The sequence below is a fragment of the Anticarsia gemmatalis genome, chromosome 7 (genome assembly GCF_050436995.1).
Source record: "Anticarsia gemmatalis isolate Benzon Research Colony breed Stoneville strain chromosome 7, ilAntGemm2 primary, whole genome shotgun sequence".
Lineage (NCBI taxonomy): Eukaryota > Metazoa > Arthropoda > Insecta > Lepidoptera > Erebidae > Anticarsia > Anticarsia gemmatalis.
The window spans coordinates 1,765,203-1,789,554 of NC_134751.1; the positions used below are offsets into that span (position 1 = coordinate 1,765,203).

The 24,352-nt window shown below is 32.5% G+C and overlaps 1 protein-coding gene across 5 annotated transcripts in view; it reads right to left on the reverse strand.

Moving 5' to 3' along the window:
• The window catches only part of LOC142974263 (proton-coupled amino acid transporter-like protein acs), a 42,714-nt gene that overhangs the window by 6,648 nt on the left and 11,714 nt on the right, over positions 1–24,352 (reverse strand). The window contains exons 1-4 of one of the 5 annotated variants that reach the window (XM_076116464.1): positions 16,410–16,678; positions 12,163–12,331; positions 2,467–2,550; positions 593–743 (exon numbers count right to left, since the gene is read on the reverse strand). In XM_076116464.1, coding sequence (XP_075972579.1) covers positions 593–743; positions 2,467–2,550; positions 12,163–12,233 — 306 coding nt within the window. In that variant the 5' untranslated portion in view covers positions 12,234–12,331; positions 16,410–16,678. Of the gene's footprint in view, positions 1–592; positions 744–2,466; positions 2,551–3,112; positions 3,193–12,162; positions 12,332–15,496; positions 15,717–16,409; positions 16,679–24,352 lie in introns of those variants that run through there. The other 4 variants (XM_076116465.1, XM_076116462.1, XM_076116463.1 and 1 more) reach the window with 4 other exon arrangements.

Genomic DNA, 24,352 nt, shown 5'->3' on the forward strand with positions numbered 1-24,352 from the left:
TACACCTGACAATCTAACTTTAAGCTGTTTTATAGTGGTAAAATAGTTCGTTTCATTTGGCGGAACTTCGTATTATATTTGGCGGAACTTAGTTATGTTAATTATCTACGATTGAAAAGTCTTTATGAGACAAGATTTGGCGCAGAAGCTGGTTTCAAAAAGTAAAATTATAGCAAGGTTATCTTAATTAGTCACAAGATGTTTTTTCAGTTGAAGTCAAGATATTTATGACTGTGTTTAGTAGGTTTTATAGACAAAATGTGCCTTTGAAAAATCACGGTTATCGGTCGCAATAAAAATGTAAGTAGTAAGACAATGTATTTGTTTTGTACAATTTCCTTTTAATAGTGCGTTTGATATCTGTTCGGTTTACTTAATATTTATCGCAGTTATTGGCTCATTTGTGCATCTCGAATATTAATCGAAAATATGTCACGATTTTAGTTTGTCAGGAATTGCGTAGCTTATTTAGGCCAAATACCACTTTGGTTGGTGGTTACAGTGGCTATTAAAATTAACTACATCTCGGTACCGGTCAGCAAATAAATAATAATGAATTAGTAAATAAGTAAATTGTAGGAATAATACTCACCAACACATGTATAACATGACAGCAAATAAATCCGATGAACAGTGTGCCTAAGCTGCCGACGACCAGACCTGCGTTTTTGAAGGCTAAGGGCATAGCCAACACGCCTGAACCGAGGGAGGCTTTGAGCAGATGGGCTAGGGCACCCAAACTCCTGTAATGAAAGAAATACAATAAATAAAAAATATTTTTATCGGCTTACTACCAGCTTTTGAGTAAGGGGAATATATTATATGATAAGGTATAGTTTAAGAAATTGAAAACTCCGTATATATCAAGAAAAGCGGTCTTAAATAGTAGGCCTAATGAATTGTTGGTTTTTAAAACGTGGTGACGTGACTTCTAATGAAAGCCGAAATGAATTAAGTATCCTGTTATTTAACAAAGAAGTAAAAGATATAGAGCAGTGAGAGTTATTTTTCTAAAAAATAAGATTTGTATGAAAAGTGTGAGTGGTAATTAGAATGTTAGGTCTCTGCCTACCTTTATGCGCAATTTTTTGTATGTACGGAACTTAAAATGAATACCCAAGACACTTGAAAATAAAAAAAACCACAATTACTCTTATTGCAAAAACGTATTCGTATTATCAAACCTAATGCTATAAAAGACACTATCAACGTTAGTACGAAATAGGAAGCTCTAAGGAGTATCAAAGGTACTATTTCCGCAACTCAAACGGGTACACTAAACCTTTGTAATCATGTAAAGCCTTTTGAATGACAGTAAAACCTTATTTGGTCCGGAACTGCCTCGCTTCCTGGAGATTAGAAGGTGCTGTTTTTGTTACTTTAGAGGTCTCAACTATTCATTTATTCTATTTGTCATTGTAACAGTGATTACAGAACTATTAAAATAAATAAGTACATTTTAATACACGTCGTTTTCTTAAGTGAGAGAGCTTTAAACCTGGTAAACTATGCAAAAATACCGCAGTATTTCGCGCTTGTCATTTTTTTTGAAAACAACTAATTTTCTGTGATTTTGGGAAGTCATTGTTTTTGAATACAAAATTATAAACGCTATAAGTAAGTGCTTGAATACTATTCTAACCAAAATATAGCATTTTTAGAACATTAGGCTACATTTTTATGTTCTCCAGTTTGAAAAGCTACCGTACATTTCGACAGGGATATCCTAATCTAGTTAGACTCGTTCATGTTTCGGAGTTTACTGTGTCGCTTTACATTTGCAATCAAAACTACACTAGAGTTTTGATAGTCCCGCACTGGGCTTGTTAATGAATTTTAATTAGTTTTGTAGGACCTTGTGAGTGTAGCGCGATTTCCTACACTCGGTACCATCAAAAAGCAAGCATTTGACGATCCTAAATTTCAGAAAAATATGTTTTTTTTCATATTTCAGTACGGTAGCCATGTGAAAGATGAAGACTAACATCACGCTTAACGATTGAAAGCTCTCGCTAGTATCTCTATTACAGGTATGTACACATAATAATAATATTATAATGCAACGGGTCTTAGACGCAATTGAAAATTAAAGGTTAGTATTGTTTATCCGACGTTTCGATGGAATTGCCTCGACCGTGGTCACGATTGCATTTTAATAACATCACGCTTTTGTAATGAAGTCATCTCATAAATGCAAGAAAAACCGTAAGCATAGTTGATGTACAAAATCCATACTAATATTATAATTGCGAAAGTAACTCTGTCTGTCTGTCTGTCTGTTACTCAGTCACGCCTAAACTACTAACCAATTTACATGAAATTTGGTATGAATATATTTTGATACCCGAGAAAGGACATAGGCTACTTTTTTCCCCGGGAAAATGACGCATTCCCATGGGAAAATTCAGTGGCGGACGAAGTTCGCCGGGTCAGCTAGTTTAAAATAAAATATAAATGAAAACTTACGATGTGTTTGAAGCCAACGGTCTGTGTTCGGACGGAACGTAGGGATCCAAATCTTCTCTCGATCCATTGTATGCTAACTCGATTCTGAAAACATAAGAAAACAAATTATAATAAAGTTAATATAAAGTTCAATATTTAAATATAAATAGCATTTTAAATGGCGCTTTATATTTATATGAAGATTTTAATGACTGTTTGATAGTAATCTTAGTCACAGCAGATATAGGACGGTTTAATCCAGACTTGATTTGCTTGAAAAGCAGACACATAAAGATCTACACTGCAAGATATTCATATTGGATTTTAAAGTCTTTTAATAAGGGCATGAACTGTTTGAGCAAAAGAAGAAGAAGATTTCATGAAACAGAAGTATTATTTCACTTCATCTTTCGCAAACTTTAATAACAATTGCAGCTAAGGTGATAATGATTACGACCTGAGGTAAAAATCATCCAAATATTTTAAACACGCATTTATAAAAATCACAAACAACCATCAAGACATATTAAATCCTGATCAACACGTAAAGTGTAATAAAAAAAAACAACGCACGATTTTCAGTTCCGCATGCAAGTTAAACAATAGGTACATTATGACGTAGTCACAATTTAACCCCACCAAATGAAAGAGTAAGAAAAACCCATACATATTTTTCTCAAGAAGCCACTGCCACCATTTATACGTCTTACTACCTCTCCTTCCTTCCATCATGTTCTCCCGTCGATAGCCCACATAAATATATATTAGTTTGTAATTTATTGGCAGGAATTATATCGCATTAACCTCAATCTACACGCGTCAATGTATCTTTGTAATGTTTATTTACTATTGCATCATACAATTGAAGCAAATCATTGATGGTGTTTAAGTGAAGGAAGCACTTTCTATTAGTCTGCAGAATATGCATTAAGTTGTTATGGCATGTTTATTGAGACTTGTGACTGTTGTTATGAATAATGATTCGAAAAAGGCACAACTCATATTACAAAGATATATGAAATGTGCCCTTTTAGAAACTGCATTTTGTTATCACGGAATGAACTAGCCATATTCATTGTTAAATCATTAATCCGATCAAAACAAGGCTTAGATTTTCGAGTGTAGTAAAGTATGTGTACAACAAAGTTTTCTCCAAAACATCTACATATTATGTTTCTTTATGTCCTGCAAAAATACAATTACAACTGTTTTGCTTGAAGGTACATAACGTAAGCCCCTGCCTATGTTATATACATACAACAAGTAGGTATATGCACGTTGCAATTTTATAATGTGAGTCCCGTGTAATAGGGAGCAAATTAATGAGTATATATGGCGTTTCGATTCTAATTACAAGAAAAGCGCACACTATTAAGCCTAACAATATTTTCTGGAAATCACAAAATCAACTGTTTCGTATGGAAACCTACTACTAAACTTTAGCCTATTCTCTGTACAATGTAATTCAGTGACGTCCCAATAATACGTAGTTCTGTGCTTTAGTTACTCAGAGCGGATACTTCCCTATTATTGAGGTTTTTTTCATTTACCTAGAGATGATACGACCATGTCATCGTGTCACCACAAACACGTGGTAAACTGTGGGAATACCTGCTATTCTAATTACTAGTAATAATGACCTGCTAGATTTCTTAAGTCATGTCTCATGTTCGATTTCCAACTTGTGTATAATACAATGTAATACCCGATACGTCACCGTTTAACTTTAATGGTTATTTTTTTACGGTTTTTCGGAAACCATTGTTTCTGCATTTTTAGATTTTAGAGGTGAACATCGTATTTAATGTTTTACGTTCAATTCTTATCATTACAGAAGTAGGTACGTTCTATGCTACAAATAATTATTTTAAATAAATAAAATAAAATTAATACACGATTAAATACAGTACAAAATTATTAATACATTTTCAAAAGAATATCCTTAAAGTAACTACTAAAAGCGAAAAATCAATGAATAAGTTTATCATTATTAAATCATGTTTACATACTATCCAGATCAAACGTAATAAATAGTTATATTTCAGACATAACACATAGCACACGTCACTATAATAAATAAATAAATAAATACGTAGATATATTATTATATAGGTCGCCATTGTCGTAACATGAATGGACCATCAAATTTCCTGGTTGGGCAATGAATGAGGAATAATACATACATGTTCATTTAAGATCAACTGAGGCCAATGTGTCATTGTTATTGTTCCATGACCTTATTCGAGGGTAATTGAACAGGTGTTTATATAAAACTTATCATGCTATATACCCGTGGGTACACTTTAAATTAATTGTTATTTTTGCGACTATTTATTTACAGACTTGTATTATTATTATAAATGCGAAAATCTGCCCGTCTCCTGCGCATTCCTATAGTCTCTTTACTAGTATATTGACTCAAAAACTAGAACTTAAAATAGGCTGCATATTTTTTTACTACCATGCGAAGTAAAGGCAGGTTTGTTATGAGTTTTCACTTATTCAGTCACACACGCAATTTAATAATCGTTCAGGTATAAATACGGTTTTCCTCAATTACGCAAGGAAAATTATAAAAAAATTAGCAATCAAAAAAAATAATACCGACAACTAAAGGAAAACTAATACATATTCACATCTGTTAAAATAGGTTTTAAGGAAGTCGCCAGAGACGACGCAAATGCGTTAAAATAAAGAAGGATTACTGAGAAAAAAGACACGAAAGTTTAAGATATTCAATAAATATTTGAAATGCTGTGAGCCTTTTAAAGTGAGCGCCTGTATATAAAAACAAAAACAAGTTAAATATAGTAATACAAAATGTATTCATTCATATGAACCCATATCTGTTTCACGTTAATACAGATAATAATAATCAAATATCTTTTCTCTTGAGATAAGATCCTATTGTACGATTTTTACTCAATCTTTATCTCCACATTGATAGTCGATTGACAGATTGATGCTCATTGAACATCGTCTGACATCTACATTGTCTTGCAATTGACCTCGTCAATTATCAACTGAAATATGTCAATTGAGACATTAAAATCGTAAAAATGTTTATGCAAAAAATTGCGACCTATAAATTGTCGCAAAAATGCCGTGTACCATAATTGGAAAGGTTAACGAGAAAGTAAGTATCTATGGGCTATTCTTAAAAATGACATTATTGTAGTTTAGGCGTCTGAAATTTTCGGTAGTTAATAAAGATCTTATTTCTCTAAAATTATATCTATTATTGGTCATTAATAGTATTGGCAATCAATTTTTTTCTTAGTATAATTTAATTTTACCTAGATTATTATGAGTTTAAAAACACGAATTTCCACAATTTTTCGGATATAAGTTAAATCATTCTACCATTCAAACATTTGTTAAGATTTCAAGTCCAAAAAACAAAACTTCTTCAACTTAAACATTCATTAAATTATTCTACATCAAAAATATTTTTCAAAACTTTTTCCCTCGGGAAGCCTGTGGTTTTGTGGGTCTCAATGGTCCTTTTGTGTTTTAATAAGGGTCCTGATGGGGCGAGTTAACATCCGACATTTTATGAAGGGCGACAGGTGTTCGCATACTTACTAAATGTCGGGCTATCTATGATAATATCTATTGATGTGTATGAAAGGTACAGGGCAATATCCTGAATATTGGAATATTTCGACGAACGAGAAAATGTGACAGCAGAGGCGCATAGTACACATTTTCAGTAACAAGAGGGTTTAAAAGAAAAATAGGAAGTCTAACTGCTGTCCGAGCAGGGAGCTAGGACGAGCCAGGAGCTATCTCAGGTCGCAATTATTTCATAGTCACTGCTTGCATGCTGCACTTTTCTAATATGTTTGTTAGTTCAAAGTAGAAATTTACTGCAAAATGGCTATTACTTTGACGTTCTATTGTTTACTGAGATACACTTTACGTGACCTGCAATGTATTGTTCAATTATTCAATATTATTAAACTACAAAAAGAAACCCGGAGATCGTCCACAGTTATTACGCTACCGATTACAATACGGAAGTATTCTGATATTAAGTACATAATTAAACATATTTGCACTAAAATACTTATTTTCAAATGCGAATACAATGTGTTGAGTGGTTTGTAACTTCTGTTTGTGGCGGGGTAATGGCGTGAATTAATATAGTTCCAAGTTAGTTACTGTGTTACTGAATAGTAGTGTCAGCATGTAAAAATTCAAGATTTTAGAGATATTGGCGATTTCAATGAAATATGGAAACTTGAAACATTGTGTACTGAAGGGGCAATATCCTATAGCTGTCGAATTTCTGGCTGGCTGTTGACAAATATTGCATGAATATTGATCAGTGACTTACAGCTTTTAAAGAGGTCCTTATAATAGCTTCACTCCTTTAAAAAAAAATAAAAAATATTAAATATGGTGGAGTTTAGCAGTATTTTTAAAGGTTATCTAATAAGCATTCTGGGTACGTTACCAGTCGACGATGGTGAGGAGAAATTCTACGACGCGTGACGCACTCCTTTTGTATCCATATTTTATATTGTAAATATATTGTATAATTGTAAATATTTTGTTTTTTTTAATTATTTCTAGTTTAGTTTAGTTGTTAAAAGTTACTTATAGTTAAGTTTTATTGTAATAAATTTCTGTACATTTTAAATAAAGCTAATTCGTACATCTCATAAACATAATGATATGTTCTTCCTCACATTTACTTGCATTTTCGACGCATTTCAAATGTCTTCGTTGGGCAAAAACAAAAACATACCTTAAATTATTTTACCTTTCTACAGGTAGCTTGCGTTTAGAAATAGAGTAGAGTATTAGCATAAATTATGACCTTATCCTAAATGATAACATCACTTAGCTACTGTATGTAACAGCTAGTTGTAAGTCAAATGGTTGAGGCAAGTTGTGTTTATATCATCGAGCTAGTTAAATTTACATATTACAAGCGTTTGTAGCTGTTTGTTGTAGTTAGAGCCCCTTTAGAGCTTTTATGGGATGCGTTTAATTTGTGTTTGTATTCTGCATTGATGTACTGTGAAGTATAGTGGTAGATAGATTAGTAGTTGATGTTTTTTAAAGCACAGTTTAAGGGCTTATCGTAGTTTTTGAATGTTTCTGTTTGGTTTTAGTGATTAGTATACGAGTAGATTGAAAGATATAAATTCGATAGTGTTCGTCATACATTTGTGGTGAATATTATATGTGTATGAGATCATAATGTGGTCTAATGTTTGATTCTCGAGGTAGAAAACTGCTGACTCTAGCGGAAACTGAAAAGCTCAGTGGCTTTTCAGTTTCTGCTAGATAACTTTAAGCTGCTCAAAACTTACTAAACTGCTTTACCCATGAATTCATCGATGTAAATTGTGGAGCAAAAGAAATAATCATGTTACGTGTCCTACAATATTAACTAAAGCCTATTTGTAACCAATGCTAAACGGAGATTACTTAATTTTTTCTTTAATACAAAATGATGCGACAAAAACTATCTACACCATCATTTGCGATAACAGTAAGTTGATTTTTTTGCTTATCTTTGTCTTAAAATTATCAAGAAAGTCGCAAACAAAAATGACGTTTTATGTTTTATTTTATTATGTAGTTTTAATGTAAATTGACGTGGGAAGATATGAGCTTGTATTTTTAAAAATGTGGTGGTATTTGACTTATGTGGCTGTACAGTTTAATGTATCTTAAGATAATTATGCCAAGGTAGGTTATAAAAGGTAATCCCATAATTAACAAGATGGCTTAGTTCATTTTATAAAATCAAGTAATCCCCGTCTCTTTTGCTTGTCATTCTAAACATGTTAAACGGAAAAAATGCCACCGCCAGATAATTTGATATGGTTTCACCGAAAGGTGAAAAACCATATAGAAATTATTGAAGGTTTTCTTAATTAAATAATTTCAACCCATTACTGTCCTACTGTTGGGTTTGTTCTCTCGGAAAGAGGTAGGGTTTATACGCCAAATACTTCACACAAGTGCCAGTCAGTACTTTATCAATTTCAGTAAAAGTACGAAGCCTACCCGGTAAAAAGCTACCATAGTCAACAGGCAACTTAGTATGAACAATTTTTCTAGATTTAAATAAATAATTCTGGGCATTTCTATAAAACAGATGTATCATACTGGCCACCATCAGTTGCTTAAGACTGCGGATCACTTACGAGTATAATCTAAATTCTGAATTTGGTATACCTCCGCTGCAAAAACCTTGCATACAGCGCTCTCTAACAAGTTGTTGGATTATAATGACTGGGGTAAGTTGTTGGATTATAATGACTGGGGTAAAAATTTGGTTGTGTAAATTTGGCATGCGTCTATTTACTTATGAATCTCGTGTTTCAAGCATGTGTTTTGATCAAAAATGTCAGTTTATCTTCAATTAGGTGTGACTGTGGTAAACAATGAGACAACAACTGGCTGTATACGGATTATAGTCGTAAAGATAAAGAAAACACTTAGCACTGCGTGACGTATTGTCATTTATAAATATTTTGATGAATGACGGTGTTGCCTTGGAGATCTCGTTTTGAAATGATTATTTTATCTTTTGAAATATCATGGCTGCAAACAACGGTAGCAGGATTTCCGACATTTTTTTAATGAAAGCAGTTTTTAAATATGGAGTAGCGAGTGATTTACATCATAATATGAAATAACTTGAAAAATATATAGTTCTTGCTAAATAAAGCATTCTATGAAATGTGTTTTTCGTGAAAATTTCTAATATAAGAGTTGGGTTGTTGATAAAAGTAGTTTGCCCTCTGTATTTGAGGTTTAATACTCAAACATTGCAATAGGCTTGCTTTATTGTTCCTTGTAAAAAGATTATGTAGTATAACAAATTCCTTGTGACATGTCAAATATTGGCATATCTACTACTCTAGTTCAATGACCCTTTCCTATCGGATAATCTTGCCCTCGATCTCGTGATCAAGGAAAAAGTGAAATAATTATGTTTATATACGAGTTGGGGAATTTGCCAAGTTTGGTGCTTTTAAGATTATTCAAGAAACGTTATATGAAATTAGTGTAAGCTAGGTTTTCTCTAGATATATTTCATCACGGTTAAAGCAAGTGACTATGGATTCTCTTTGCAATAATCGCATAGATTTTTGTTACGTAAGTGTCAGAGATCAGGTTAGGATCAGGGAAAAATGGAAGAATGTTTTTCCTTAAAGGGAAATGTTAGATTTTTTATCTAACTAATTATTTTTTATCATTATCGTTTGCAACCCTAATTACTTTTCCCCGAGGATGGTTTAATTAATCGGCTTAAGATAATAACGAAAGCCTACGCAGATTATCTTGTTATAATCTTGTATAAGCTCGTTATTTGACTTTCTATAAATAAAATCTTTATATGGTTGCACGTGGAACGACGAAGGATGTGAATTTTCCACTACTGGGGAAAAAATTGATGCTTCGTGTGATTTACATAGCGTTATTTCGAGTTTGGATGCAATTAATGGTTACCTGGTTTTTGTAATGAATTGAATTACATATATTAAAACCAAACAAAACTATATTTAGTGCCAGATTCGCGATGGCGATCCTTAAGCTGAATACTGCTAATAAACTAGTAATAAGAATGTTTTAATTAAATTAGCAACAGTGTTGAAACGAAAGATTTGTAACGCAATTTTGTATAGTCGGTACTATCCTGTTGTGAGAATTTGACTTTAAAATTTACTTACAAATAGATGCTACGAGCGCTGATCAGGGGGGCTATCACGTATCTCAGTTGACAGCCATTTGAAAGCGACTATGCTGTCCATTGTTTTTCCCTTAGATTATAGTGATTAGTACGTTACGTCAAAGCAGCAATGTACTGAATAGTGACCATAGATTTGACGTATACTAGCTGTCAACTGAGATACGTGATAAGCCCGCAGGGTTGTAATATACAAAAAATGACGAAAGATAGCTGGCTACACTACACTGAATGCTGTATGTCAGAGTGTGGGTGTAATTTCCCTTTTGTAACCTTTATGAATACTTTCTTGTAAGTTACAGTGACAGTTATTGACAGGGTGACGGAGTGTGATGTCATTACAAGTGTCTAAACGTGAAATATATGCCATTCGTATGTCTACACACCTGTCTCAAGTACAGGGACAAAACTGTTTGTAATTCTGTTAATGAAATTTGTAGGTGTGGATTCAATACGATATATCATCCAAACGATAATAAGTACTTGAGAAATTACTTGAGAAGCCTGTTACTCTTATACGCAAAACCTATTTAGATGAAATGAAACACAGTGATACATTTTGAAGAATGACATGATGATTTTCATATTAGTTTGGGCTTATGCTTCAGCATGGTAAATTTGCAGCTGACTTAAAAAAAATGTATTGATAGAATTCGGCTAAAGCCAGGAAGCTATAGTACTAAAAAATACCTTAAAGAGAAGCACAATTGTGTAGTTACGCGTCAAAAGTGAAATAAAAAATAACCAATCAATTTATTTATAATAAAAAGATTACTTTATTTTATTGTTAATTAAAGACAAATAAATTATTTTAATTGATGTAGCTCTGCAGATTAACTCGAACTAGAATGAAGACCCATAAACATAGTTTTGGATTAAGGTAGAAAGATAAAGCTTAATTCTCTATTGCCAAGCTTAAAATCTTTGCAGGCTTAATATAAGATATAGGATTAGATTTCTTATCTGAAATCATGTGTGAAAAGTGTAGGGCTTAACACTAATCAACTCATAAATGGATCAACACTATTAAATCAAACATTTGACATTCTTCATATCTTACTTATTTTTGAAAGTCTCGGATTATGTCCTAGATTTATGTTTGCACTTAGAACCAACAAACGAACGATACAAATAGCCCTTTGCCCAACCCGGGAATCGAAACCGGTACCTCATAGCCAACAGTCGTATACACTACCGACTGCGCCAGAGAGGTATATATAAAAATAAGTTACTTAAAAATTGCTTGAAGCAGGTATGCAAGGTTTGTGAGGGTATGCAAAGGCCCCAATCCGCACTTGGCCATCGTTTTGGACTCAAGGCCTAACCCTTCCTTCAATATGGGAGTACCCTTACCCAGTGGCATAGAAGAAGTAAAAAATACGTTCCTAAGTAAATAAATTACCTTAATGAAGGTAATTGAATCTTTATCTTTCACGTGACAGTAAGAAGTAAACATAGAGTAAAATGTTGTTAAAATTGTTCACGTGCCTTTTGTGTTGACTGAAAGTACCTTCAAGTAGGATTACTATAATTATGACGATAGGGCTATGTTCTGATTGGAGTAATTTACTGTACTGTGGTGTGATTTGACGTAGTTATGTTGTAATTTGTTGTTTTGCTAGTAACGTACGAATATGATATACTTACAACTATATGATTAACCAAACTTATTAGTAAATTAAGTTCTTTAAATATTTAAGTAAATGATGAGTAATATGTATGGTTACTAGATATACTTTTAGAGGCGAGTTTTTGAAAACTTTGGTTTCAAGTTCCAGCTAAGTTATTCATTTTCCTAAAACAGCATAGGCATTTGATCATCATGTAACTTACGTAGACAACCTACAATCAGAATTATTCTCGTGTCATAGGTAGAACACACAAATATTACATTCTTCGTATGAACGTATTCGTATGTATTGTGATTGCTTAGAACCGCACTTTTCCCAATAATATCAGGCTCTTTAACCAAATTGAAACAAAATAAAGTTAGTACTTACTTTGAACTATAGTTGTCAGATATTGTATGTACGGAATGCGGCGAAGGCGGTTTCTTCTCCATTGTAGTCATATTTGATTCTTATATTAATAGGCGGAAGTTTGGAATGTGTCTCGTTGATTTTTATTTTGCTGTCTTTTTTCAGTTATCCATCCATCGCCCCGAATTGTCTGTAACAAAGAAATTAATATTGAATAACGGTTGAGCTACGTGTTCTTAATTCTATTCCTAGTAATGCAATCAAATATTGTCATTAGTAACATATAACAATTTAGGTAAATGAGTAAGAGTTTATGGTTTGGTCATGTCACCAAATTACTTGAATTGAACATCTTGGTAAAGAAACGGCTTGTTTTGCAAAAACAAGTAAGGTATTTTGTCTTGGTCATTTTACAAAACGACCGAGATAGAAGAGTTGAAGGTGCATTTGAATGTAAGTAATGTCTCAAAAGAATGTATATAAGGCATAGAATAGGAAAAACAGTGAAACACGAAACGCTTCAACAAAGAATGGCTGAAATCGCCACATTTGTCTGAAAAATAGTTGCGGAACGGAAGAGGTTCCCAGATTTACTTTCAAACATTAACAAATAGTTAGAAACCACAGCATTTAATCACCCTATCATATCAAATCGTCACATAAAATAGCTATAAAGTGAACACAGTCGCACATTATGGTCACAGAATCACATGACTGTACCATTGTGAGCAACAATATATTAGGTAATGTGGTCTGTAAATAACATCATTATCCTTGATTACTGTTGTTGAGAACTCACTGGCTGATGAACATAGAGATTGTATGAAATATATGTAAAAATAAAGTGCAGGTACAAAAATATGTTTTACCTCAATTGTTACAAAAAAACCGACTTCAATGCAACATGTTACTTTATTATAATATTATTATTATACAAAGTTACGCGGAAGTAGGTATATAATTTTTTTTTAAGTCATTAAGGATTTCATAAACCGTTAACTAAAGGATCCCGTGTAATTTTGGACAAAAATTTACTGTGCAAATGCTGAGTGCATTTGCACAGTAGATTTTTGTCCAAAATTATAAAAAGTCAGCCTTACTGGAATGTAGGCCACGATGATAATGAAGTGACCATTCCTTTGCTACAAACGTAGCCGCAATACGTATCTGCGAATCCTGATTCCCCGTGGAGTACCAATCAGCTCCTGAGTATCTCTATACATAGTTACATTACTGTCTTTGATTGTAAGTTCGTTATGCAAAATGCATTACCGATTGATTTACTCAGGTCCTTTGGTCCCAGAATGGTGCCTTGCGGTGGTCTCAAAACGGTTTTGTGGAATTTGCAGATATCGGTAAACATAATAATTGTTTGTTATTATTGTAACCTGTATACTTCAACAAATATAACCGTCTGACTTATAGTATTATGAAACAAAATCTGTGGATGTAGGAACTTAAATATTGCATAGAAATGTTATGAATAGGATAAGACGGAAAAGCATAAAAAAACTTACACGAGAGGTTTAAAAATTTATAATTATATTATTTATATACCAGGAACTATAAAATAAAATAAGAGCCAGTATCACGGCTCCTATATAAGACTCGGAAAACTTATCCGATAGATAAAATCACAGCAAATGTATGAAAACAGCTATCAAAATTTTACCCGATAAATTAACCTGATACTTGTTCAAAAGTGGAACAACCAGGGCTAATACTTGTACTCACCACTCAGTTATCGGTCAGAGTGTTAAGCAATCTTTGGCGCGTCTAAATATTGATGATGCAGTAGTAACAATAGGATTGTTTTAGATCCTTATTTACACTCGATGAGTTAATTTATTATTCGGGTGACAATCGTTATTATTTATTGTTTTGTCATCATCTTTGCTGACACGATTGTTTGATAGATCTGGGTTATTTGGAGCAGTGCTTCTTAACCTGTGGTTTGGGGACATTTGACAGTCTGCAAGTGTTTGTAAGGAGGAACACGGACTTAAACTTAAAAAGAAGTCTTAGTTAGCCTAAGAATAATTGTTAGCAGTTAAACGCTGACTTCTTATGTAGCAGAAGAAATTGTGCTTGATTTTATAGGGATAGCAGACACAGAGGTAAAGAACGCTGATTGAATTGTTTAATTGTATCATTTACTTGATTTTGCTTGACGTTTAAACTATATTTTCGAAATTGACGCATGTTAACAATAGCAGGCTGACTATTATCTTCGTAGAATGTAACATAGTAGTCACGCTACGCAGTAAAATTCAGAAAAATCATTGTCATTTACATACACACTTTAAAAATCCTTACTGCTTCAGAAAATTTTGTAACCGAAGAATTGAAACACGGAACTTCTTATTTACGAATGCGTTCACTACCGCGAGAGCATCGAGGCAGTATATCGACCTTAAAATGTCAACGAGTTTTAAACAAAAACAGTCCTTGAAGAAGAGATTAGCGAACTAAAATCTGTTAACTGTGTTGATAAAAGTATATTATTTGCTTAAACTATAGAGATGGCGATAAAATAATTGTTTTATGAGTTCATTGAAGGCAGAGTAAATAATATTTGCACTGAGATAAGGACAAGTAGAATTTATACCGCCTTTCCTTGTAAGTATGTGGTTATTGAATTCTCCTTCCTTATTTTGAAATGCAGTATTATTAAGTTATTGAAATCATGAGACAAAGAATTTTGCGGCTTTCGTAGATTTGTCATATTTTTCGAAATTTTTGTATGGATTTCTTACACTTGTTTATGTAGTACCCAAAGATTTATACAGTCATTGTTCATTGTATCTACATTTTTCTGTGAATAATGATGGTCCTAGTTAAAAGGGATGACCTTAAGCTAATTAGGCTCGTTATAAAATTCCGGATAAAATCGTATGATTTTATCCGGAATTTTATTTGTTGTTTGTATAAACAACGATATATTTTAATACAGGCGTAACTCGGTCGAAACGTCGAGTAGCAAATGAGGTACCGTAACCTATAATTTTCAGTCGCGCTTAAGACATGTTCTGTTATAATATTATAGGTACAAATTAAGAGAATAAAAAGATACTCTCCAAAATAAATATCGAAAAACAAAACGTTTCGTTAGCAATTATACTAAATATATATGTTTTATGTATAATTCTCTGCTCTATAAGATGTGTTTATTCAGTTATGATATATTTTGTCTTATTGATAACAGGAATTGCATTTAAAATATTCACTGTGTTTTTATTATTTCTATTTCTCTTCACATTTTGTTCGCGTATACTTTTTCGACCAAACTATGCAAAAACAAGCACATAAAAGTTTTACTTAATCACATAAAACACTATAGCTGAAAATTCCTTACCGCAATTAATTTGCACAAAAAAAAACCACACACTATAATCTTAATCAAACACTACCAACATTACACGCGCGCCACAATCAGATATCAATCAACGAAAAGAAAATTTCACAGCTATCTCTCACCTTATTGTTATATGATGTTTAAACAATATATCTTAAGAGATGTGGTTATCGCTTATCGCGTGTACACTACTCTACAACCACGTATCAAGTACCAGCATTCGAGTATTCGACAAGCAATCAACCTTCTGCTAAAACATCACGCGTTATGTACAGCGGGTTTGAAAAAAGGTTTAGGTGGGGATGTGAAGGAAATTTTTACTTGCAATTTTGCCCTTTGTGTTTAAATGCGTCTTCCGAAAAAACGCTTTGAACAAATATTAAAATAAATAAACAAAAAAAACTTTGGCTTTTATATTGCATGTTTCTTTATTGTTGTAAGCTGCGCCGAAACGTCGAGCAACACAACATGTTAGCTTGCATTAATTCCTGTATTAGTAATAATTTCATTATAATTCAATGGTTTTATAAAACCACTTTGAATGGGGCTTGAAATCTGAGTAAAATAAGAGAAAATAAATAAATATTATTGATTTTTCACCTCTGACGAGCGCGATTGGTTTTTCTTAATAACTTGACAGATCTATAAATATGAATTTGAATATTATTATTACAATCTTAAAATGGATTGGATAAAAAAAATCAAACAATTCCTAATATTAAAATCAAGCATACTTACGTATGCAGACGTAACGCAAAAATAAAAGTTGTATAATTAACAAGGAACAATAACATTGCAATCTCAAAAGGATCTATGAGAAAGTATCTATCATAATAAATAACTTTCATAGATAACAATTAAGATTTAGTTCTCAAAGCACTCTAGGACAATGGACATAATATGCATTACTTACATTTCATAGCTCAAAGCGGAATTGCTTTGGACCGTTTGCATTCAGTAATCGCCCGATCCTATCTCCAGTAACTCTGAACCACTCAAATAACTTCGGTCAAATATTGAAAACGGGAAACACAATCACTTAAAATGTACGTCGACGAATCACAAATATGTACTTTAATACAAAAACTTAATACTGAAAATTAAATTATTAAAATATAATTTTGTATTGTGGCGTCAAACAAGGATGTCGATTGGATCTCACGAATGCGTTTGTAACACTGAGGAAACTTGCGTGGGTATTAGAGTTTTATATATAAAGGCAATATATCCAAAGCTGCGATAGTTTTAGGTATATTTCACTAACAATAAAAATGAACTATGTAATGTATTTCATTGTTCTCTGCCTACTTTACGAAACATTTAATTTTATGTGCATCTAAAGTTTCATGATTAGGGTACAATCATTCTTCTATTGAAACTATAGCCCCTTGTTTTCATCAGTCGGAGAGTGGTCACCTTTACATTAGAAGCTGACAATCAATTTCAATGAAAAACCTGTAATGTATGTCCTAAATTTGAACTTGTGTCAATGACCTAAGAATCCTTTTTATGTTTGTTATTATCTCATCTTTTGCAGGACTTGTTTGAGCGGCCCAAAAAGTCTGGGTTAGCCTGAGGCAAGTCAGAAATCTTTTATATCGTTTCATAATATTCACATGTGACTATCCCTGCGGTCTGGTGATTATGATTACTTCTACTTATTACAAGGTCTCGGGTTCGATTCTAAATTGTTTTTTTCTAATTCTGTAATATATTTGATGAGTTTGATATAGTGCCTAGTATAATGCAATAGACTTTCCCCCTATTGCAGTGGGCCAACAATGTTTAATGTGAAGCGTGTAAGTGTTCCATACACTTCTGTCTACACCTTCAGGTATAACAGGCACGATATTATGTCTGTAATATTGACATCCGGAAAGTACAGTGTTTTGTTTATTTTTTGTTCAAGTGCTTGTGAACCGTCATTTAGATTTAAATAAAGTCTTTAGTGTCAGTTTTTCGTGTTTTAAGTTGATGGTGATAAACGAAGTGTTCATTATTATTGGAGTAGTTTTTGCCACTTTTTTGTAGCCGTTTCTTGACTTATACGATTTTGAGATTTACAATAATACCGTTTTTATGCTTTTCCCATTTTGGAATATTAAATAAAGAAACTTAAGAGCACGCTGTAACACACGATATTTGCCCATTTTTTATGGTACCTAAATAAATAAAATACTTAACCACGTCAACTGAAAGTAGTTATCATAGATAGCTTACTACCCCTAACCTATTCTGTGTTCTATGCAGGTCCTAGAATGGTACCTTGTAGTACTCCCAAAAACCTGCAAACGTTTAACTGATAAGTGTGTAAACAACAAACATTTTCTTCCAAATTGATTAGTTTGCTTTTACTTAAGAGTACAAAAATTTAATTTGCATACATTTTAATGACGAATCACTAGAATTTGCCAATGTTAATACTATTAATGATTTATTTCTGGGTTTTCCTATATACGCAGTAGTAGATTTACAATTGGTTTAGAATAACTAGTCACGATTGTTTGATATATAATAGTTTGTATTGAATGAAACACAACTTTACCTAGAAAGTGTCGTCATTAATTTTCATCATCAATATCTTAGTAATAAATGTTGCGGATTTATAAATTATTCTATTTCCTGTAAGTTAAATGTATTTCATTAGATTTAATTCGAATTTACATATTTACTTAATTTGATATTGCTATTGCCTAAGACAAACTGTGGGGTTTCCAGTTCATTGCGTTACTAGTAACCTAAATTCATCTGAAATCTGCCTTTGTTTTATAGTAAAACAACTAGTTTGAAGAAAATCTTACCAGTGTGATGATGTCATTTGATTCTACAAATGAGAGTTCCTCAAAAATAATATGGTAATTATTTCTTATGAAGTTATTATTATGTTCATTTTCATCTTGTATTTCATGATTAACTTCATAAATTTAAATCTTAGTCTTAACAAATTGTTTAAGGTTCCGTAGCCAAAGGGCCGTAGCTTAAGCTTAGTAATAGGGTTCCATTTATAATGGAACCCTATTACTAAGCTTAAGCTGTCTGTCTGTCCGTCAGTCACCAAGCCGTATCTCATAAAGCTTAATACCTAGGAAGCTGAAATTTTCACAAATTATGTATCTCTATTACAACAAATACTTAAAACGGCCTAGAGCTCGTTAATGAAATGCCCATATTTAAATACACCATCAGTATTACCACAGCCTGTATACAAAGTATACTACACACGTATATTATGACAATGTTGCTGAAAATCACTTGAGAGTACAATAATTATTTCCCCGCGTCAGATAAAGATAAGACTCAAACGTCATTTATGTTTTAATGAGTAACTATCACTATGAGACTAAAACCTTTGTCATGAGTTTGTAAGATACTATTCCACTACAGTTTCTATGGACACTAGTTATTTAAATATATTGATACGTAGTACGTAGCTGTCTTTTGGCCCATTTGAAGCATTTTTTTTTCAATTTCTGTTCGAATGGTCTCAATAGTTGCCTAGAGTTTGGTAATGTGATTCATACAAGGATCGTCGGACGAATGGAACTTCAAGAACATTTGACAAAAAGGTAAAGAACAGAAGGAAGTAACAGTTAAAGGGAAGGAAAAAGGAGAAAAAACAGTACCTATTAAGAAAAAAATATTGAAAGAGATTTCTCAAGACATAAACATGCATTGGAAATATTTTTTAAATTTTGTATGAAAATGTAGTGGCGTAAGGACGCACTCCAAACTGAAGTATTCGAATATTTAGTGAAGTCGAAACACATGGCACTCTAATTTTAATAAACACGTGAATTTAAATAATTACGTAGTAAAATGGCTTGTGTTCATAAGTACCTACTTTAGATAACTATGATGAGTATGGCTTAAATGATGAATGATTAAAATTATCTTGAACCTTTCATATATTATTATGAATGTGTTGCTTGCTATTAAGATGTTTCATGCAGTAACATCTTATAAATGAAACCTAATTGAATGAAGCAAGGGAAGCTTGAAGGCAAGCAAGTGGCGGTCTTCAGTCTTTACGTACCCCTATGGAAAATGTCGTGATATGAGTGTATGTATGTATGTATGTAAATATTTTATACTTCGATTTTGTTTTCGAAAAAAATAATTTGTTAAGAACAACATTTGCAGTTCATGATTTGCTTAATGCTCAATTTCCCGAAGGCATTAAATCTTATAACGTCACAAAAACTACGTCACATTTCCTTTTACGAACTCGACAGAGTCATTCAACAGTGAAAACCAGAAACAGTGAAACGGCAACCCATTCATCACGTCCCATGATAAATGACGGTATTGCAATTATAAATAGCTGTGCTTATGGTGTTTGAGTCATTAATTTGAAGGCCTATTGTTTGTAGTGAAATCTGTCGTTTCAGCTATAGGTATGACGTCATTTGACGTGTTGTTGCTGGGATGCGTCGTACCCAAAAACTTTTATTACCCACTGACGTCAAGTTGACATAGTTAACAGCTGTTATTCATATTTCTTATACAAATTCTTTATAGGTATACAGAAACCCCAGATAGGTACTAAATATAGGCGTAGTCGGTACGTCACGGGGCGGACAGTAGCACTGTTTTCTTGCATTATTTTCACATCATCCGATCATCTAGGTAGGGCCTCTACCTAGATGATCGGATGACGATTCCTTGTCACCATTGTTAATTACATATATGCTTTCTATACCAATGATTGCAAGAGTAACCTCTAAGTTAAGTCTTTGTATAATTTTATGTAATTTATCAGTGCTTAGTTATTGTCTTAGTCCGGGGAATGAATGAATGTTTAAGAAGAGAAAAAGAGTTTGTAAATAAAAGAGAGCATGTTTTTCAAAATTAACCCTTAGGTCACGGTTGACGTCAACGTCAAAATATCGGTTTTCAAATACAAAAGATTTAATGGACTTTGAACCATTAGTAAATAACGTAATTAGTCATTTTATTTTAAAATTTACTAAGTACTTGACTAAATTACTATATTTATTGCAGGTCGAAAGTTACCCGTATTCCCAATACGTCACTGCAATGTTTCAGTAACTTTCGAGTAGTGATGTTCATGTTGTTTACATTTCCTTGTTTAAGCCTACGTTTTTGGAATCTCCCAGGAAAATTGACCCGAGTGTACCTATTTGTATCCTATACAATTGAGGACGTAAACTTCCCCGATGTGTAGCGTAGTGCAATTCTGTATAGTCTGTTCTGAGTATAGATAGTTTGACATTTAAAATGTATTGCCAAAATAGTTCTTACGGAGCCCGGTAGAGGCGCTAAATAGATTTTCGTGTAAAATTTCTCGATAGCTAGTCGTTTGTCGGTAGTCGATAGTAGTAGAGAATCGAGCTAATATTACTCATTACGCCACAGGTGGAAGGTGATTTCATTCTTAGAACTAAAACAATTCTTTACGAAACCATAGTTTTTTATTTTCACTGTTTCATAACAATATTATTATTTTATGTAATCGAATGTGATATGAAATAATAAACTATTCCACCGCGAGTAAAGGCTTTATTTCTTTCCATCCTTTAGTTTATATGGGCCAGTTATTTAAATGATTCCACCTCTTTTTGATACTTGGGTTTGATTTTAAATGTAATTTAAGATTAATGTTTGTCGCAAATTGTGTTTTGAATGCAGTTTTGTTAAAATCTATATTATTATTTATGACGTGGATTTTTTGTTTACCAAGGCAAATAAGTAAAACAAAGAAGCAGCATAGTTCCTGGTATTTCACACACATTTTACAAAGTCACCTTCATGACTCTTGATCTTTGGAGACTTTTATTTATGTCATTTACTACACACTGCCGGTAAAATCCTTCTATTTAATCGTAGCGGAGAGAAATACTATATTTTAGCGTTTTAAATACCGGAGAAACTCCACTGGAACAAAACAAAAACAAACAATTCATAATAATTGTATACATTTTATATTTGAAACTAAGTAGATGCTAAAGTCTTTCTTAAAAAAATATACCTTTATACCTAACGGAGATAAAAAATAACATTGATATGCATCCAACGTAATAATTATTATCTCGATTACGAATGCATTAAAAAGATCTCCTTCATTTATATGCAACCTAGGCGTTATACGAGGTCGGAACAAACAAACTGGAATATCAGCTGGCATTTTATTGATATACCTAACATACAACACAGATGGTTTATTTTTTCTTTTATTTTTTGCCGTTAGTATTTAAATTTCTTAATATTAAAACGGTGAAGTCGACTTATATTGGCTCTATTTAGTATTACACTTGCAACAGTCGAATTTGAATAAATTTGACTTGATACCCGCTATGAATTGATCCGCCGGATATGAATTGTATTTAACCATGTGTTTTCCGAATCATAAAAACGCTCTTCTTAAATACTACTAAGAGTAGTAGGTACTTGTTTTTACCAATGTAGCAATTTTCTTGTTTTATACACCAGCGGCCCGACATCGTCCGGATATAGTATAATTTCATCCCGTTGATTCTGTTCCCAATTATGATCTCATCCATCTATTACGAAGCTTGCCCTGACATTTTAAAATAATAATAAACTAAAGAATTATCCAATTTGGTTAAGTTGTTCTATAGTTTATTTTTATTTAAGTAGACATATTATGTAGTAAGATAAGTAGCATATTAAGCATGAGGAGATAAAGTTTGTCCACAATTGACCACCTTTCAGATCTCATTCCGATTAGTCAATGAGAAGTACTATGTGCCTATTATATTATTACGATTGCGAGCACTATTCATGCTCTATGTAATAACAAAGTTTGTAACAGTCACTTACATCTGGCCTTAGCCTGATAAGTGAACCATTAAAATAATAAACATTGAGCAGTTTTATGCAAAAACTATATTTTTGTAATATGAAAAAAAAAATGCCGCCTTATTATACTGGAGTTTCACTCTATGATGGTTTTGACAAGGTTTATCAATTATCGATATTTTTTATGGCGTGGTCTTGTTTGCCTAAGTAAGAAATATACCTATTTAGTGCATGGTGATGATGCTATGCTCTAAATATGTTTTAAAAAATGACTTGAAGATGTGCACAAAGCAATGGTTCCCGTACAGATGCTTTAAGTCACACATAAAATAATTATACCCAGTTGATAATTTCAGTTCAGAGGTTTAGTTCAATCATTTGTATGTTTGTACAACACAGAAACATGTTAGAAGAATCCCAGAATACAGTTTTTATTTCAGACGAATGTATAAACAGTCAATACGTATTTACAAGTTAATTTTAGTTGATTAATTTTCTTCTTATTCTTTAAAGCATACTGTAACTAAATATGATTTCAATAAACCCTGGAACCAGTTTTATCCAAAAAACCAGAACAAGAACGAAATAAAAAAGGAACAAAATTGCAGATCCACTTTTTAAGACCTGTTTGTAAATCTTTAGAATCAAGTTTCATTACAGATTTGAACGTCCAAAATAAATTTAAAACATCATTTATATGCATGTTATTTTACGGGCAATTAAATTTTAGAGATCGATACACTTATTAAAAAGGCGTAGCATTAATGCTGATTTATTATTCTAATACCGCTAAATTTATACTAATATTATAAAGTTGAAGAGTTTGTTTGTTTGTATGTTTAAACGCGCTAATCTCAGGAACTACGGCTCCGATTTTATTATATACTAGCTGACCCGCGCAACTTCGCTTGCGTCACATAGAGAGAATGGGTCAAGATTTTCCCCGTTTTTGTAACATTTTTCACTGGTACTCAGCTCCTATTGGTAGTAGTGTGATGATATATAGCATATAATCTTCCTTGATAAATGGGCTATCTAACACTGAAAGAATTTTTCAAATCGGACTAGTAGTTTCTGAAATTAGCGCGTTCAAACAAACAAACAAACAACCAAACAAACAAACAAACTCTTCAGCTTTATAATATTAGTATAGATTATAATTTCTTCTATTTGTAAGCCGAAAAAGAGATAATACTGCAAATAATATACACTTTCTTTATAGCCTGATAGTCGAGTTTTTATAACATAGCAACTGAGAAGATTAACATAAATGTAGAATGTTGTATGGATTAGAATTCTTGAACATAACGGCACATATCTAAGTGATATTTATTTTATGTAAAAATAATTTTGGTAACAAAAGTAGCTTTTTTGCCGTGTTTACTTAAACAGTTAAATGGAATAAGATGAAATTAGTTTGAATGATAATAAAAATAATAACCCTCTTTTGTATCGCGCAGCCGAGTAAACATGAAGTAAATTACAATTATTTTAATTTCAAATACTTACATTTATAGTTGCCATTGATATCGTAAATGAGTTCATCGCTAGTTTGATAGGTACATTCCGTAACTGCGTATCATTGCATGAGATTCGTTTGATTATCCTCAAATGGAAATAAAGCCTTAACACTTAGTCATAGGACTTTATAATACAAATCTTACAGTCATGATGTACCCTAAACGATGCGGTTTTCCTCTGTACTTGATTAGTATAAAACAGATGTCTTTTAACCAATCAATGTCAGTTTTCCAAAAAAACCCAATGAAGGTTTGCTTACTAAATAGTTTTTGTATTGTTGATTAACTTTAATCGTGATTCAGGGCTTCTAGTTGAATATGCTGTGTTGTTGTTCTTGACTCATTTGAGGAAAGCTGTAGTTTTAAGAAAAGGAAATGGGTACAGTGTTGTGTTGCACGGGGCTTCACGGATACTGGAATAGTCGAGAGTACGTGTATTAAATACATATACATTAAGCCACTAATATCGTGGGTAATACGGCATAGAGCAGTGATAACCGAGTGGTATTTAAGTTTGATATCTCCCACGCAAGTGGTCGCAGATTCGAATCCGACG